Below are 17,626 nucleotides of genomic sequence, written 5' to 3' on the forward strand. Positions count from 1 at the left end.
TCCTTGAAAAGCAGAGGTCTGTTATGGATCAGAAGGCTTAGGAAGACATGAAAGGGGAAAATTATGCTCCAAGAAGTTTATTCAAATATTGATAATGTAGGCATATTGACTATTTGACTCCTTTTTTGAAGTAAAGAAATTCAATTCTATGGCCACATAACTGTCAATGTATAGAAATTGCAAAGGAAGAAACTAGGGGCAGTGCTTTAAGGGTTCATTGTTCAGGTGGCTCACAGAAGAATTTAAAAGCCTTTTTAAGATTATATGTCACAGGAAAGCAATGTATTTTAAGGGAACTTCTGCTTTACTATATGGTTCATAATAAGCAAAATGATCATGGGGTCCTGAGAGAAAATAAACTGTGCTTTCAAGCTGCCCTTCTACCCTTCCCAAAGGGCACCACTCTGAGAGAAAAGTCTTTTATTGAATATTAAATTATTTTCCCTATTGTTCCAGCTGGTTGTTGAATGAGACCAAGGAACTAAACAAATACACAGTTATATAACAGTTGGATGCTAGACTGTGTGACACTGCTGCCATGAGAAAATAGGAAAGTTTGGAACTGCTGGTAGCGTAACAGGTTTTTGCTGGTTCAGGTCAGTGTCCCCTTACAGGCATGGGAACTGCAATTCATTATTCAGCCCTGGATTAATTACACAGCAGGCTGAGCTTCCACTTGTTCAAATAATGTGGCAGCAAAGCCCAGTGCCCTTATTACAACAAGCCATCATTGTTGGGTGGCTTACACGGATGCGCTGCAAGAGAATCTGATCCTTGCTGCTTTCTCACTCCATAGATGCTGAATGCTGAAAAAAGAAAGGAGAGAGAGAGAGAGAGAGAGAGAGAGAGAGAGAGAGAGAGAGAGTTTGCTTTAGTGCCAATGACAAAAGGCAGCCAGGCTGTTGCAGAGGCAGTTTTCAGTGCCCAAACACTGACGGAGGTGATTAGGTGGAGCTGGCCTTCCTGGAATTGTAGGGCAGACTTTCCTGTTGTGCTTCAAAATCAGCTGTCTCACAGTTACACACACACAGTCCAAGGCACAGGAGGTCCAGGATTACTGCTGCTAAGGGAGGCAACTATAGCCCTCTTTAGCTTTTCACTGTCTTCGGGGAGGATCAACGTGAACATCTGACAGCAATGTTTCAGCAAACAGACTTAGGCCCAAATGCCTCGGTGGGTACACAGCTTGGTGTATACTTTGAAAAAGTTTGATTTGTGATTTTGTTCTACTGTTGTTCTTTTTAAAGCAAGTTAGAAGCAACTTGATGGTTAGCAAAAGTGATTGCTCTGGCTTTTAGAATTCTTTGTTCACATTGGCGTATGCTTTATGAAAACCAGAGGCTAGTTTGGAACATTTTTCAGTACCTCTAAAATACTTTTGTTAAAATTAGAGGGAAGCACCGTGTTTTGACATCTGGTGATAAACCTAACAGGATCTTAAAAATATTCCATTGAGCATATCTGTGATATCTGTCAGATGTATCAAATGAGGGACCGAGCTTACCTTTCCTTGTTTAATGCTTGTCATTTTAAACATATACTGTAGTTACTTACAAGCGTCAACAACATTTGCTGACTATCTTGAAGTGAAACTTTGTTTATTACTGGTGTATTGGCAAGCTTTGCAAAATTGTCCTAATGTCTTTGTAGAGGCATAGAGAGATGCTTGATCATGTAATGTGGTTTTTTAGTTATATTTCCATTTAGATAAAGTGTATCTGTTACCATCTTTATTTACTGTAACCAATAATGTACTCTATAATGAGGCATTTTGCTTTTCATCTGAGATCCCTGATTCCAAATATTGTGTGTGTCTCAAGAACTATAGCTGAAGTCCTAAAATTATTTAATTAGCTATGCAGTTTTTTTCCAGTAAAGAGCAATGGGGAAATCTATGTTTCAGTGTTTGAAATAGTGGGACACTTTCTTTTATGTTGATTGATAAAATGTAATTCTGGAACTAGGCAAGATTTCAGTAGTTTAGTTTACTTTTTTTTACTCTGTGCTATGTTCACTTCTGTTATGGGATCTACTCTTATTTGCCTGTTTTCCTTACAAATTTAATCAGTGTATAGGCAATTAATTGTTTTCCTCCTTCTCCTATTATCTACATCTCCAGGCTACTACTAGCTTAGCCTGACAGTTTAGTTTAAAGATTAACTATATTGGTGAAATACTGAATAACAACTACAAACCTTTGTGCATTGCTTGTACTAGTTGATAAATACATTGATGAAAAATGAAAAGAAGTTCTTATAGCTGGAGGTTCTGTATTCTGCAGATTAATTCAGTTGTTGTTGTTGTTGTTGTTACAGTATTTATTTATATCTCACCCTTTCCCCAAAACTGGGACTGAGAGCAGCTTAGAAGATAAAAAGAGTACAATTAAAAACATAGAAAAGTGTTATATTAAAACAGAATTAAATTATTACAAAATCAAAACAGTAATAATTTTTAGCTTTCAGTTGTCTTGAGAAATAAAATTAGCTCCTGTTTTATATTCTGATGGCAAATAAACATTTTTTTTCCAATTGAGAAAAAAAGGCATTCTTTCAGGGTGCAGTAAAATTGAGTGGGCTGGATTCAAATGAGCCACCAGGTCTCTGTGACTGGCAAAGGTGACCAATGACTAGCTAATCTGAAAACAGGCCAGGTGAAGCAATGTTTAATCCAAGGTCCTTTCACATTGATACTGGTGTCATTTAGAAATGCATTTGACCTAGCCTAAATTTGTGCCAGCATTGTGACAGCTCTTCTAGGCTAGATGAGGTTTAGATCTGCTGTAAATCAACTTCTACTTCTTAACATCCCTTCTCCCCAACCCCCAGTTTGGTTCTTCTATTGGCTAACATCTGCCAAGAGAACAGATTGACAGATGTCAGGAAACCCAGGGACCCTGGGACTGTTTTTAAGATGTGGAGGCTCAGCAAAGACCAGCCGGCTGTTATTAATTTTGCCTACTTGTAGGAGGAGGGTAAATTACTTTTTCCACCCCTTATTATTGAAATATCTGAAATACAAATTCTCTTACAAGTACAGTGTGTGTTTAAAAGTGTTCAGTATAGCTTACTCCCAAGGAATTGTGCAGAGGATACATTGCAGACAGTCTTTATTATGCCTTAGAGGGTTCAATGACATTTTGCTGTCTTAATCATCCTTGATCATTTTGTGCATTCCTGATCGATACTGCCTGTAGAGAGTCAGCTACATGTGAATTTTTGTGTAGATCCTCCTCCATTTCAGAGGAAAATTGGGACACCTCTGGCCAAGCAACATCTGAGCATGGTCAAGATGGCAAAAGTTATTAATGAGGAAGAAAACACGAGCTAGTAGATGATGTTACTTTTGCCTGATTCTACAAGGAAGGGAAAGATGCTGCCCTCTCTTCTTTTCTCTCCCATGGTGAGTTGTGTGCAAACTACAGTGGACCCTTGTTATACACTGGGGTTTGGTTCCAAGATCCCCCGTGTATAACAAAATCCATGTATGCTCAAGTCCCATTTAATATAATGACATAGCAAAATGGTATCCCTTATAAAAAACGGAAAATCAAGGTTTGTTTTTTGAAATTTATACTTTTTTTGAACATTTTCAAACCGTGTACGGTTGAATCCATGTATAAAAAAATCTGTCTGTAAGAAGGGCCAACTGTACTTCAGCACTTTCAACTCAGTTTGCAGCAATTGAAGTGAACTGAGGACAAATAGGGACAGTGGGAGGAAGTGAAATTGGGACATTTTAAAAGCAGCTGAAAAAGTGGAATGACATTACAGTAGATTAATTGAGATTATCCCTGCCAAATCAGAACAGTTAGAGTATCCTGGTTTTCCATTGTTGCCAGATCATTTTGAGGGAGCTTTGGACCACTGATTCCAGGGATCATGCTGGGATCATCAGCAAGCAGAGGGAATTTTTTATTTTCAGAGGTTTGTGCTTCCTTTTCACATTCCTGTTTATTTGGAGTTAGGATTGTCCTGTCTGAGTCTTTAAAGGGGGCTCCCAGACATGGTCCTGACATATTCTTTGACTTCAGAGTTAACTTGTAATATGGAGAGCACATTCTGCTGGCAGTTTCTCCTACCCATGAACTATTTAACTGGATGGGAGATACATTTAGTGTAGTTTGTTGTCTAGTTCCAATCGAATGTGCCCTACAGTTTTTTTAATCAGCAGTAGAAGGTCTCCCAGCTTTGATGGAAAAGTTACTATCTTTGATGTGCTTGAACATACATTTTATTAAGAATGTATTTATTTATTATAAAGAAATATATGCACACTCCCCCCCAGCCAAGCTTAATACTTAAAGTATTAATTTCATTGTTTGATCTCTCTAGTTCTTCTACTAAATATTGTTCCTTGGTTTTTAAAGTTACTTTTCATACTCTGGTTTAATCAGCTCATTGCATTTCCCATATGTGTGAGAATTACTTCCCAGGGTGACTGGGGTTTTTCTTCATGGTCTCTGGAATGTGACCTTTCCTTTTCATGGGTTACTTTCCCCCTACAAAATGAGTTGATAATAGACTACAGCCATTGGTTTGCACAAACCTTGTTCAGAAGCACTTCAAGTGCACCAATAACATGTTTCAGTTTTAAACACCAATCAGTGATTGAATTAATATTTTAATGTACCATTTCAAATTGTTGGAAGTCCTCTGGCATTCAGGAAGATATCTCTTCTCACCCGGGAAGTAGACTTAAGTCTGTGAAAGCTCATACTCCAGTTAGTCTTTCAGTTAGTCTCAAAGGTGCTACAAGATCTCTCTACTTAGATTTACCTTGCTGATATATTTCTTACCTTTGTTACAACTTTAATGGTGTGAACTGGAGCCAGGTCCAGTTGGGGGGGGGTGACAGGGCTTCCCTTCCCCCTTTAAGGCCTCTCTTAAGGTACCTCGGGGTGAAAGTTACAAGGGCACACCCAGCTTTGGGGACTGTTAGATCTGCCCCATGTCCAGGTGACAAGGAAACCACAGTGGCTTATACTGTACTGACTTGGACTCCATCAGTATTACTCCTTGGTTGACCCACAGCATGTCGGCTGCCTGTCCAAGTCTATGCTTATATTTAAACTCTGGATTTTTTTGTTCTCCAACCAAGCTGTTGTGTGTGTTTCATCTGCCTGCATCTACTATTCACCAGTAGGCCCAAAATATAGAGTCAGGCCTAAGCATTAACATAATATATAGTTAATCTGCTTCTAAGAAGCCTAACAGTGAAATATTTAACCAGACATTGATTAGTGTTTAAAATAGAGACATGCACTTGAAGCTTATGTAAGAAGGTATTAGAAATCTGAATGTTTCCTTTTGTTTGAGTCTAGCTTTCTATGCATACTTCTATGTTGATGAGAGAGCTGGAAAACAATCACAGAAATCTTTAATATTTTCCTACTTTGTCAAAAGCTAGGATTAGAAATCTAATTGTACAATTTATGAGATAGACATGGCTGTGTTTTCTTCCTCCAGTGCATGTATCAGATTAAATAGCACAGAAAGACGTTCCCAGCTACTGTTTATAGTGTTTATGCTGAAAAATCACTGATTTTATCACATAGACATTGAATATTAATTTTCTTTCTATCTCAATCTGCATCTGTTAGGCTTTAAAAAATGAAGAAAACACATCAATGTAAATTGCCCATAATAGATATACATCCAATGCTATTCTGTCAAGTTTAGGATTTACACCAGGATGACTAGGTGATTGGACCATGATGAAATGATTGGCCCTGCACATCATTTCTACAAACCATTGTAGTTCTTATATTACTTCACAGCAATCCAAGGCAAGTTCACAAGTTCAGCCACATATCAATAAGGGAGACATCAAGTTGCAATCAATGTTCTACCAGAATATTGTGTTTCAAGTGGTGTTCATCCTGTTTTGGATGGGACTGCACTGTATCTGAGGTTTGTAGTATGAGTGTGTTCCTTGAGCTATCCTTGTCACTAAAAGAGGCACAAGTCTCTTCTATAGCATGAGGTGGCTTTTACCTGCTTTGACTCATATGCCAACTGCACCCTTGCCTGATTAGAAAAAACATGGTCTTGGAGAACCAAATTCTGACAGTCACCAAGGCATACTAGTATGTTCTATGTGGGGCTGATGGATCGGGCCTATTACTGAATAGTGGGTTCAGAATAAAGTCATATAACTTGTAACTGACCTACATAGTATCAACATATGTCAGAATAACTTCACTAATTCCTGGTCCATGTCCAGGTCCCTTTCAAAATGTTGTTAATGACCTTTGAAGCAGTTCATGGTTTGGCCAGTGAACCTGAATTGTCATGTGCTTCTCTGCGTTCCTCTCTGTTCTTTGCTTCCACTCTAGGTACCCTCACCATCTGAGATACATTAGGTATGTCTGCTAAAGACAATGCCTTTTTTATGGTGGCACCCACAAAAAATGGCTTCCAGAGTGGTTTATACAGATAAAATAATACAGAAATACAATAATATATCAATACATAAACATGAAGGGTTAAAACAACAACCAGTTAGAAACCTAACAGTATAACCTGAATGGATTGTGGATGCTATGAGAGATTTTCAAGTTGATGTAGATGGTACTCCTGTGAAAGTCCAGGGGCCCTTTCACACCATAGAATTATAGCACTACTTTTGAAATTAAACCACTATTTTCACATCCTATGGAATCCTGGGATTGGTAATTTAGAGGGGAGAATTAAGAGTTGTCTTCTATTACCACACCAGACTACAAACCCCAGGAATCCATATGATTGTGCAAGGCCAGGTAAATAAGACTGCTATAATTTTGTATAATTCTGTAAAGTGGGCCCCTGGTGCAATTATACAGCATGGTAATAAAATAAGATGGAAAGTACTATTGACAGAATCACTTTGCCTCCTGTTCTGTAGAGTATAACCAGCCCATTTCTTTGGCATCTGAAACTCATAAATGTGATGTGAACATTCCTGTACATGGGTCTATTCTTCATCCTTACTCAAAAAAATAGGAAACTTGGTCCTGATTAGAATTTATGCACAGAGGATAGGAAAGCTAACCTGTTCCCAGTGTAGGCTAGTAACCCTCCCCTTCTGTCCACTGTAGTGGACTTTTCTCTTACTGTGAGGATTAAATAACAAGAGGGACAATCTAGAATCAGGACCATGGAGAAGGACAAAGGGTTAAATTCTGCTACCCCATATGAGTTTCCCCATCAGGAATCAATTTCCTACACTTATTTCAGGTAAAGCAGATGTAGCTGCCTGCTGCATATTAAAAGTATCCATAGTTATTGACAACTGCTGTTGTAGAGGTGATGTTTACCATTCCTAAGAGACACTTTTAAAAGCATAATTTCTTTCTTTCTTTCTTTCTTTCTTTCTTTCTTTCTTGAGAATATCCTTTTAGTTATTCCTGTTTCATTCCAAAATATGCCAATCTCTTTTTGAAATTCTGATCAACTAACCTTATGCTGGATAGTCTGGAACAAGTTGGCTTAAGATGCTGCCATCTAGCATGAGATAGGAGGTGAAGAAATGGAGATAATGCTGGTCTTGACAATGTGAAAATGATGATTCTTTATGTCATGCCAAAGGAGAACATTCGATTTTTAGTCCCATGTACCAGTTATCACCAGACAAAGTGAAGTTTATTGAAGCCAGAGTAATCCATGACTAATGCTGAAAAAAGTAAGCAAACCAGATTGGTCTGGTGCATTTTAAAGCTGCCCAGGTATTTGGAGACTAAGCATGAAAACAAATGGTATGTGGTTCAGGTCTCTGTGAGACAAACACTCTCCTGCCCTTACCACAAAGCAAGTGTGAATAAGCCTTAGAGACTGACTTGAACTTTGCCTCCATTGTTGAACTTTTCTATGCTATTATGGTTTGGACGGAGGTTAGACACAGTGTTCCTGTCACTGTAACTGCAACTCCCTTAGTTTAATTGTGGGGATATGCAGAAGGTTCAAAGAGATCTGGTTCCCAAGCTTGCTAATGAGCATAAGGTCCCTTCACCCTTAATGAATCAAGATTTCTATGTGAATTTTAGGGGAGAGGGGAGGTGAAAAGGGGGGAACCAAAGAGTTCACACAGTGGGACAACGACTTTACAGTGTAAAGACTATGCAGCTGGGCCATCTGAAACTGTCCTCAGTTATGAGCAACAAAGCTTAAATAGATTGTACTCTGAAGAGGTACATTTATGTGAATGTGAAGCATAGTTTTTGCTTCTGCTTCACTGACCTGTCTACTTATAACAATGATAGGGCCTTGACAAGAGCTTAGGGAAGGAGCACCACGTAGGGCAGCTCTTTCAAAATCATTTCATGCAACATGATTAGTGAAAGAAGAAACAAAATGAAGTTTCAGTCATTTTTTAGGGCTGAGGTCTTTGGGGGAGGGGAGAATTAACAACTTCAATTTCTTGAATCCCACGCAGAGAAAAGTCATTGTTGGGTTGTGCTGCATTTCAGCTAAACCACAAGGCTGTTAAACTGAATATTTGCACAGTAGAACAGCCTTTGACCTTCTTGGCACAAAACAACAGAGGTTTCTGGCACATTCACAATTGTCTTTTAAAAAACACAAACAACAAAGAAGGCAAAGTATTTTAGTTGAATCTATTTTCAGTTCACCAAATACCATGTCTCTCCCACCAACTTTTGACAAGAAATGTTGAAACACCATTTCCTCTTGTATCCGAACAAGCTGATGAATGTTTCTTTGTACATACATTTATCTACCACCACTGTGTTTCACACTGTAATTGCTCTTATAATGGGTATGTTTTTCTATACATAATATTGGTAATTTAGTCTCAGAAAATTATGAATATAGTTCAGGAGAAACACATATTTGCTTTGTATGCCCAAGTACACTACTACATATCTAGACAGAATCTGAAATGCCTCAAATGTCATAGAAATTTTATCTTAAGAAATACAAAATACTTGAGTTTATTTCATTTTAAATCAGATGATTGCTGATTCTTACTGCAGGGTTTAAACATTAAAATTCATTCAAGCAGATATCATTACATTTGACATCTGATTCCATAATGTAACAGAAGGATTATGAAGGAAGCTTTTGAAGCAGCAACTTAGTACCTTCTGATATGTGTGTTATTGTCCATATGATGATTTTAAAACTACAATATTGTCTCTGAATAATGTGAAAGCATTCCAAGCATTGGCTCCTATGTCTAGTCATTTCCAGTTTTTGCTACAAGTGTGTGCTTGAGAGAGAGAAAGAGAGAGAGAAAGGAGACTTTTAAAAGAAATGTAATTAAATTAGAGAAACATAAAGGTGAAATAGAGTTTCAAATACCTTAATTACTGGTGCAGAGGCAGGTTCCAAACTTTCTGTAGCCTTCCCGTCTCAGGTGCTTGGACAATAGTGAACAAAGTAATGAAAACTGACAAACCCCCATGATTGACCCCTCTGTTCTGCCTCGCCTAATCAAATCTTGTGTTGTGCTTTTCAGATAGCTGATCAGCTTTCCTGGATTTCGCTGATGACACAGGAAAGCTTTGCCTGAAGATGGAAACACTGGAGTCGGAACTGACCTGCCCTATCTGTCTGGAGCTGTTTGAGGATCCACTGCTGCTGCCTTGCGCTCACAGTCTCTGTTTCAACTGTGCGCATCGTATCTTGGTCTCCCACTGTGCTACAAACGAATCAGTGGAATCTATCACCGCCTTCCAGTGCCCTACTTGTCGTTATGTCATCACCCTCAGTCAACGTGGTTTAGACGGACTCAAGCGCAACGTCACGCTGCAGAATATTATCGACAGGTTTCAGAAAGCTTCAGTGAGCGGGCCCAATTCTCCCAGTGAAACTCGCCGAGAGCGAGCTTTTGATAGCAACAGCATGTCCTCCAGTGAAAAAGTTCTCTGCCAGTTCTGTGACCAAGATCCTGCTCAGGAAGCAGTGAAGACCTGTGTAACTTGTGAGGTATCCTACTGTGAGGAGTGCTTAAAAGCGACTCACCCAAAGAAGAAGCCATTTACTGGCCACCGTTTGATTGAGCCTATTCCTGATTCTCACATCAGAGGATTAATGTGTCTGGAGCATGAGGATGAGAAAGTTAACATGTATTGTGTGACTGATGACCAATTAATCTGTGCCTTGTGTAAACTGGTCGGGAGGCATCGCGACCACCAAGTGGCAGCTTTAAGTGAACGCTATGACAAATTAAAGGTTAGTATTGTCTTACTACTTTGTTTACAAGTGTGGTATCAAGAAATGATATATTTTCAGCTCATTTGTTGTGTGATTGATATATGTGAATGGGTTATAGCTGCAGTTTTTGTCTTGTACTCTGTCTTGTCTTGTGCTGAAACTGATCGCTTTGCTAAACATCTATTATTAATTAGAATTAAATGTCTCACTGTCAAACTCTGCTGGCTTTATTTTTTTAAATACAGTCGGCCCACCATATCCACAGATTCAACCATCAATGGATTCAAAATATTCCAAAAAGTATAAATTCCCAAAAGCATCCCTTGATTTTGCTATTTTATATAACGGATGCCATTTTTACTTTGATATTGTATTTAATGGGTCTTGAGCATCCATGGATTTTGGTAAGTACAGGGGGCCCCTGGAACCAAACCTCAGCAGATACTGAGGGCCCACTGTAAGGAGTTGATATGGATATGATGGAAAAGCATTTATGTATGTATTTCAACATCTTTTAATGACAGTCTTTGCAGTATGAAAATCTATGAACATCCATGGAGAGGTAGAGGCATATCATACATGCTGGTCTTACCCCCAAAGTACCACATGTGTGCGGGGCTCCATTTGTTGAGGAGAATTATTGAGGCTTTTGTAGAGTAGTCCGCTGCTACTCTTCAAACCTTGTGGTTACTAGCCATAGATAGAAAATTCCTAAGCTACCTGACAGACCATTAACCGTGCAACTCACTGTATTTACTTGGAAGTAAGTCCCATCAAATTCAATGTGGCTAACTCATAATCAGGATTGGTCCCAATTGTATTTACTGCCATTGTTTTCCTTCCAATACATGTTGCATTTGTTCTACACAAGGAAAAGTATTACTATATCTGCTGTCTTTGCAGGAATTTTCCTGCTTGTCTAAACATACAATTGGGTTGTAAGTGGGTGTTACTGCCTTTGACACACGTCTGTGTGTAATACATGAGGCACATCAGGGGAGGGAACCAGTTCTAAAAACACTGTATGTTCTGAAGAATCTGCATCCATAGTGAAAATTCTTTCTTATACTGAATGACCCTGGAACTCGACTTTGCATATTTGTATACTATTTCATCAGTTTTAACAGAGAACAGTTTTAAGGAGCCTTCGGATAGCTGCTATGGGAAGCACTTTTATACTTGTATGAGTCTATAGTCACTTTAAGCTGCCATATTGGATGCTGAGCAGAAAACTAGGGAAGGAGATGGGAAAATCAAAAGCCCCCTCCCCCAATTTCTCCAGGAAAGTGCTGCAGTGATTGTTTATAGCAGACAGACCATGGGATGAAAGAAAAAGCAAGCAATGGTAAGAGTGGCTTTTGGCCACTGTGTTTACATCTGATGGGAGTTCTTTCCCTACCCCCACCCCAGAAAATAGTCTGGTTTATTCATACATAATACTTCAGATCATAATTTTCTTCTTGCTAACATAAAAGCTCTATTAAGAATACTTGGACAATGGAAGGAAAGAAATATATCGCACAACATTAGGACAAAAGAGTCTCAACATTAAAGAGTAAGGAGCCTCTGTAGTATTTTACATCATCAGCCATGGCATATAACAATGTGATTTTCTGAAAACTTAATTGGTGATTAGGTGGGACTCTGTTAAAATATACAGTATATTTCTTAAAACATACATACTTTCCATTTGAGTTTGAACTGTAAAGTTACTGTGTAGATCAATTTTAGAAGTTTTCCATAAGTAGAGGCAGAGCATAGTGATGACAATTGTTACAGTTTGGATTTCAGTGCTGTAGTTTGTTTTGTGCACTTAAGACACCAACACTGCTGTTCTGGCAACTATTTGGACTGAATGGCAACTGCATGTGTTTTTTTTTCCTCTCCTTACCGCTCTGATCTTTTATTATTGACCATGTTTTATTTGGCGTTTGAGAAGCTGCCTGATCGTTTGTGTTCTTTTTATTGCTTGGCATGTTTTTTTTTTTTTAGTTTGAGACTTTAAAAATTTTATTCTTGCATTTCATTATCGCTTGGTGCCCTGGGCATTTTCTGATGGCCACAGAAGCAGACTAAATGTATTTAAATACGTAAATGAGCATTTAAAGGTCTATAATTGGAATGAGGCGGTGGGTTTTTGCTCTAATTCATAGCTGAACAGACTTAGAAATTCCTTAACCTCTTAAATCTCATTAATTTCAATATTTATGTGTCTTTGTTATTCCATAGACCTCTGCAATCTTTAGTTTTGATGTTCACTCTAGACATTTCAGATTAGGGCTATTAGATAAAACATCAGATATTTTCATGTAGAATGAGCACACAAAATGGGAGTAACTATTTTTAGAGCAACATTTTCAGAATCTTTGAGCAGATTTCCATAGGATTATTGCTCAAGTGCCATTTATTTGAGAGTGTACATTTTACCAGCATTTTGTGAACATGTGGCATTTGAAATTTGAATTTAAAATTCAATTTGAAAATATATCATGATGATGCCTCCTTTGAAAATATAGCATGACAATAAGTATGCGCAAGGTTCAAGGTTTGGATACTTCGTTGGTACCAAGAACAGTGGTGGTGACGCAACGCCCAATTGCTCCCATTGCAAATGGGGAGCGGTTGGAGAAACTTTGTGTCTGTGACGTGTTCATGATGATGTCTGGACCCAGCAATCTGGTCCTCTCCTGATAAACGAGAGATATAAATCTACAAATGAATTGTTAAATCCAGACATTAGAAGATGCAGCCAAAGGACAGAATGTCTGTGTAGTTTGTTTAGCTGCTTCAACTTGCAGCAGAAACAATTGGAAGGCATCTTTTGGAGGTAATTTCTTACTTTCAAAGTAGGAATTCTGAAGAAGTTTGATATATTGTCATGTAGGAATGCATTTCTAGCCTTGTAACCAATCCATACTTTAATTTTAAAAATAATAAGTGCCAAGAACACTAGCAAAATACTTGATGGACTAAGTGATGCCCATGGTTTTAGAGGAACAGATTTCACTATAGTGCCAGAAGAGTCATTTCCCCTTCCCCCAAACTATTGATTATTTATGCTAAGAAAGTCTGTCTTGTCTAAATGCTCACAATTAAGGGCTCATTTTTAAATTTAAAATTAGGTATCTTGTACACCTAAGTTTTAAAAAGTTAATTAGTTCCTAACTTAATAGTTCATGTGAAGGTGTACAGTCTTGCATTTGAGTACCAGAGTATATTTCATAGAGAGAAACTTTATACTACAGTTCACAGCACATTGCTACATATGTTGTTTTATTGTAATTAATTAAAATTGTGTGTTGAACCAAATATATCAGATACACAGATATTAAGCTTAGTAAGAAATTTCCCATTGATGACAATCAGAACTTTTCAATGTTGGACCCCTAGTTTTTCAAAAGTGAGGTCATGGCTGAGCAATCAAGGAATAAGAATCCTTTCCTTATATGCTTCAATCATGACAACATTCAGGAGGGGGGAAGTTGTAATTGGCTAAAATAAAACAGGAGCAACATTCACCATAACACTTTCAGTGGAATGTGTAGCTTAATCCTTGGTGTATTTGAATTTTTTCTTTCTCAGTATATTTCTGTGTTTTGATTATCAATTATAACTGATTAGCCATGGAGTTATTTTCAGTACAGTCAGCCCTCCATATCCATAGATTCTGCATCCATCCAGCATCCATGGCATGAAAATATCCACCTTCGCAAACCTTGATTTTGCCATTTTATATATGGGTCACCATATTGCTATGCCATCGTATTTAATGGCACTTGAGCACCCATGGATTTTTGTATGCATGGAGCTCTTGGAATCAAACCCCAGTGGATATCAAGGGCTGACTGCAATATACTTGTGACCATTATAGATTTCCTATGTTTTATGCTGAGAATAATAAATGTGTTTGGTCAAAATCCAGAGATTAATGTGACAAGCATTTTGACTTTCTTTTCTTTTTGGACACCAGCACCACTTGATGGTGTCAGCTTTATTTTGTAAGTCCAAAAGTTTCAAAAGGAATATGTTGTGTAAGCAAGGGGGTGCTCTTATATGTAAATGAACCGGGGGGGGGGGGAACCCAGTGATCTCTCCCAAGCACCATGCGGGTTCAAAATGCTGCAGCCAGAATGCTGACCAGGACCAGTTATGGGGAGCATGTAACTCCCTTGTTAAAACAGCTTCACTGGCTACCGGTTTGTTTCCTGGCACAATTCAAAGTGCTGGTTATGACCTATAAAGTCCAGACTATTTGAGAAACCCTATCTCCTCATATGAACCAACCAGAACCTAAGATCTTCCAGGGAAGGCTTTCTTTCGGTCCCACCACCATCACAGGCTTGCCTGGTGAGGACACGAGAGACAGCCTTCTCAGTGGCTGCTCCTACCCTCTGCAATATGGGAAGCAAGGCTGTCCCCCTCCCTGCTTGCCTTCTGTAGGCAAGCAAAACAGCTTTATTCAGACAGGCTTTTAATGTATAATCGTAGGACGGCTTTTAATATGGGGTATTCGTTATATGGGGTGGGTATTGTGGTTTTATTTTGGTGCTAATGTTTGTATTTTATATTGTTTTAATGTGTTTTTGTTTGTGAGCCGCCTTAGATCCCTTCTGGGAGAAAGGCTGCATAGAAATTAAATTTTTTAAAGGAGTCCCTGAAATGTGTTTTTTAAATCTTTAACTTCAGAAATGAAGCTCTACTGAAATAGGAACAGAACCAATTTAGCAAGATAATTTTTGAAATCCTAATTGATTTTTTTGGGGGAAAGCCCTCCCCTTTTTTGGATTGCTTTTACATTACATATAGCCTAAAGGTGAATAATGTCTTTGTTGAGCAAAATATGTACTCTCTCACGTGTGCATACAATCATATACAAAATCTGGTGGGAGAGATTTTCTATGACTGCATAAATTTTGCAGCTGGGATGAACTGACATTCAGAATAACTTCTAACACTGGTGTTGTACACATTTTCTACTATAAAACATTATCAGATACAAAGACTGTCTTCTTCCAATAATAGCATTATGATCACAGTGCCATAGAAAGTAATGTTGAAAATATGACATTGTGTGATTAACTGAAAAGACAGTCCAATCAATACAACAACAGCTTGTGCAGAACCTGTTAATAAGTGCATGATTATTGTAAAATACTGGAAAAAGCAAAAGACACCTTTACAGAAATTGTGGATGAATATGAGTATGAACAATATTACTTTTCATTAGAAGAGGACTAACAGGGTTTGTTTGGGCACACAAGTTTTTGTGGACATTCATACAAGCTTATGTTATAATAGATGTACTAATTTCAAACGTGTGGCAAAGCTTCTTCCATTCTCATTTCCCCATGCAAAACATATTAAAAGACAGAATTAATGAGACACAATTCACATAGTTAATAATTACACAAACAGCTTTGAAACAGTAAATAGCAGGTATGGCATGAGACAGTGTGGTTTAGTGGTTTGAGTGTTGGACTGTGACTCCAGAGACCAGGGTTGGAATTGACTGCATGAGACAGTCCTCCACACACATATCTAAAGGGTATGTGGGGATTGGATCTGGGTCCCCATCCCTATTACTTCTTTGTAAGAGCCATCAACTGTTAACTACATTTGTGAATGACATCACAGCTAGTTTACCCTTAACACAGCTGTCCTCCTGGAAATTAATACCCTTTAAATATGGTTTAGAAATATTTAAGTAGATACACAGTAATGGTATGAAGCTTTGCTTTTGTTTCTTTATTAACAGGATGCAAGTTCTACTAGTGATATTTTTAGCTTCCTTTTAAGTTACCTTCCTAAGTAACTTTGTATCTTTATATTTGCTATACTTAAAACCATTCCTTAAGAAAATACAAGAGTTGCTGTCCTAGCAACCCAAAAAGAATTACTGTCTTTCAAGACTGCCATGCTGTACTGCCTTATTAAGGAGTAAATCCCACCACACACATTTGGATTTGTGTCTGAATAAACATGCATAGGATGGTGTTGTATTATGTGGAGAAACCCATTAATTAGGTTCCTGGAAATTTAATCATTTCCCTTTAAAACATCCCAACCATTTAAACTGAGTGCTTGTCTACTGAAATGATTGAAAAACTACATCCTAACTGCATAGTAACTGGTGAGCCTTGACAAGCAGCTTTTGGGTGTCAAACTATGCTAATTGCTTGCATTTGGTCTCAGCAGTGTTGCTAATTATTTAAACAATATTTCATCCTTCATTAACCAGGAGACAAAAGATGCCATTACAATCTAGCTCTTTTTGTGACAGAAATGAACCGTTTGATTCAAAGTTTTGGTACACTGGTTTAACTGGGGCATGCATGTTACATTTGGCATAGAGTAAATGTAGCCTATATATAATATATATATATAGTAATAAGATAAAACATTTATCATTTGCAATAGTTAAATCTACAACCCTGGAAAGTTCTGAGCCATTATATATAGCTCTCACGAGTGCGGATTCTTGTAAAGTTGTATGAAGACATCCATCTTTTAAATATGTAGGGCAGTGGCTTGCATTTAACCTCTGGTAGTGATTTTCATATGGCATATGCATTCTATTTGTTAATTATTCAGAGTTACTTAGCAATAGTCTCTACTAAATAAATAAGATTTTAATTATGTCTGGCATGAGTAACAGATGTCTGGAAGATTCTAGAAGTATATCCATGACACACCTTGAGCACAAACACACACAAGCATACACATGTATATTCTTAACAAAGTAATTAAAATCTTAGTTTTCTCCTTGAACATATTAGACAAAATAAATAATCCCTCTCTTCAGAACTGGTTTTCCAAATTATTATGAAATAACAATTCATACACTAGGCAATTTATTGTCTGAGAGAGATAATTTAGGGTGTGTGTGAGACAAATAACACTGGTATAAAGTTAATGTGCTGTGCTTTAACTGCATGATGTATTTATATGCATGCATGTCCCTTCAAGTCATATGTCAGCTTTTGGTGACCCCATTAATTTCATCAGGTTTTCTTAGGCAAGGAATATTCACAGGTGGTTTTGCCAGTTCCTTCCTCAGAAATATAGGTGGGTTACAAACTGCCACTTGGGACGTCCTCAGGATGTCCCAGTTTAAAAAGGGGGCGTCTCTTCCAGACGCCCCTACTCCTGTTATGGACTCTGTCCTTAACAAATGGCGGTGGCCGTTCCACACGGCCGCCGCCATCTTGACATAACCTGTGCGTCCGCACGTCGCGCGGCACTAATGACGTCGCGAGTGCGCCATTGGCGCCTCGCGGCGTCCATTTTGGAGCTTCTTTTTTGCTCCGTAAGGGAGCCGCGCGGTTTGGCTGCGGCAGCTCCCTCGCGGAGCAAACAGCAGCGCCGGGAGACCGCCGCAAAGCAGCGGTTTGTAACGCCTCCCAGTTAGTCCACCCTAAATCAAAATGTTCCTTCTGATCCTCTTTGAAGAAGATATGAGTTAGATTGGTCCT

At 38.3% G+C, this 17,626-nt stretch overlaps 2 protein-coding genes and 1 long non-coding RNA gene across 4 annotated transcripts in view; 1 reads left to right on the forward strand and 2 right to left on the reverse strand.

Moving 5' to 3' along the window:
* Window positions 1-17,626, reverse strand: part of LOC121925521 (protein WWC3-like) — a 529,629-nt gene that overhangs the window by 140,004 nt on the left and 371,999 nt on the right. The gene's annotated exons all lie outside the window — the stretch shown is intronic.
* The window catches only part of MID1 (midline 1), a 134,702-nt gene that overhangs the window by 33,869 nt on the left and 83,207 nt on the right, over window positions 1-17,626 (forward strand). The window contains exon 2 of the mRNA XM_042457764.1: window positions 9,457-10,172. Coding sequence (XP_042313698.1) covers window positions 9,513-10,172 — 660 coding nt within the window. The 5' untranslated portion in view covers window positions 9,457-9,512. The remainder of the gene's footprint in view (window positions 1-9,456; window positions 10,173-17,626) is intronic.
* On the reverse strand, window positions 142-9,463 carry LOC121925528. The gene is made up of 4 exons (XR_006102893.1): window positions 9,300-9,463; window positions 7,440-7,653; window positions 2,196-2,362; window positions 142-806 (listed from the first exon to the last, which is right to left on the reverse strand). It is a non-coding gene; the product is annotated as an uncharacterized LOC121925528 (long non-coding RNA).

Source organism: Sceloporus undulatus, chromosome 3, assembly GCF_019175285.1.
Source record: "Sceloporus undulatus isolate JIND9_A2432 ecotype Alabama chromosome 3, SceUnd_v1.1, whole genome shotgun sequence".
NCBI classification, from domain to species: Eukaryota; Metazoa; Chordata; class Lepidosauria; order Squamata; family Phrynosomatidae; genus Sceloporus; species Sceloporus undulatus.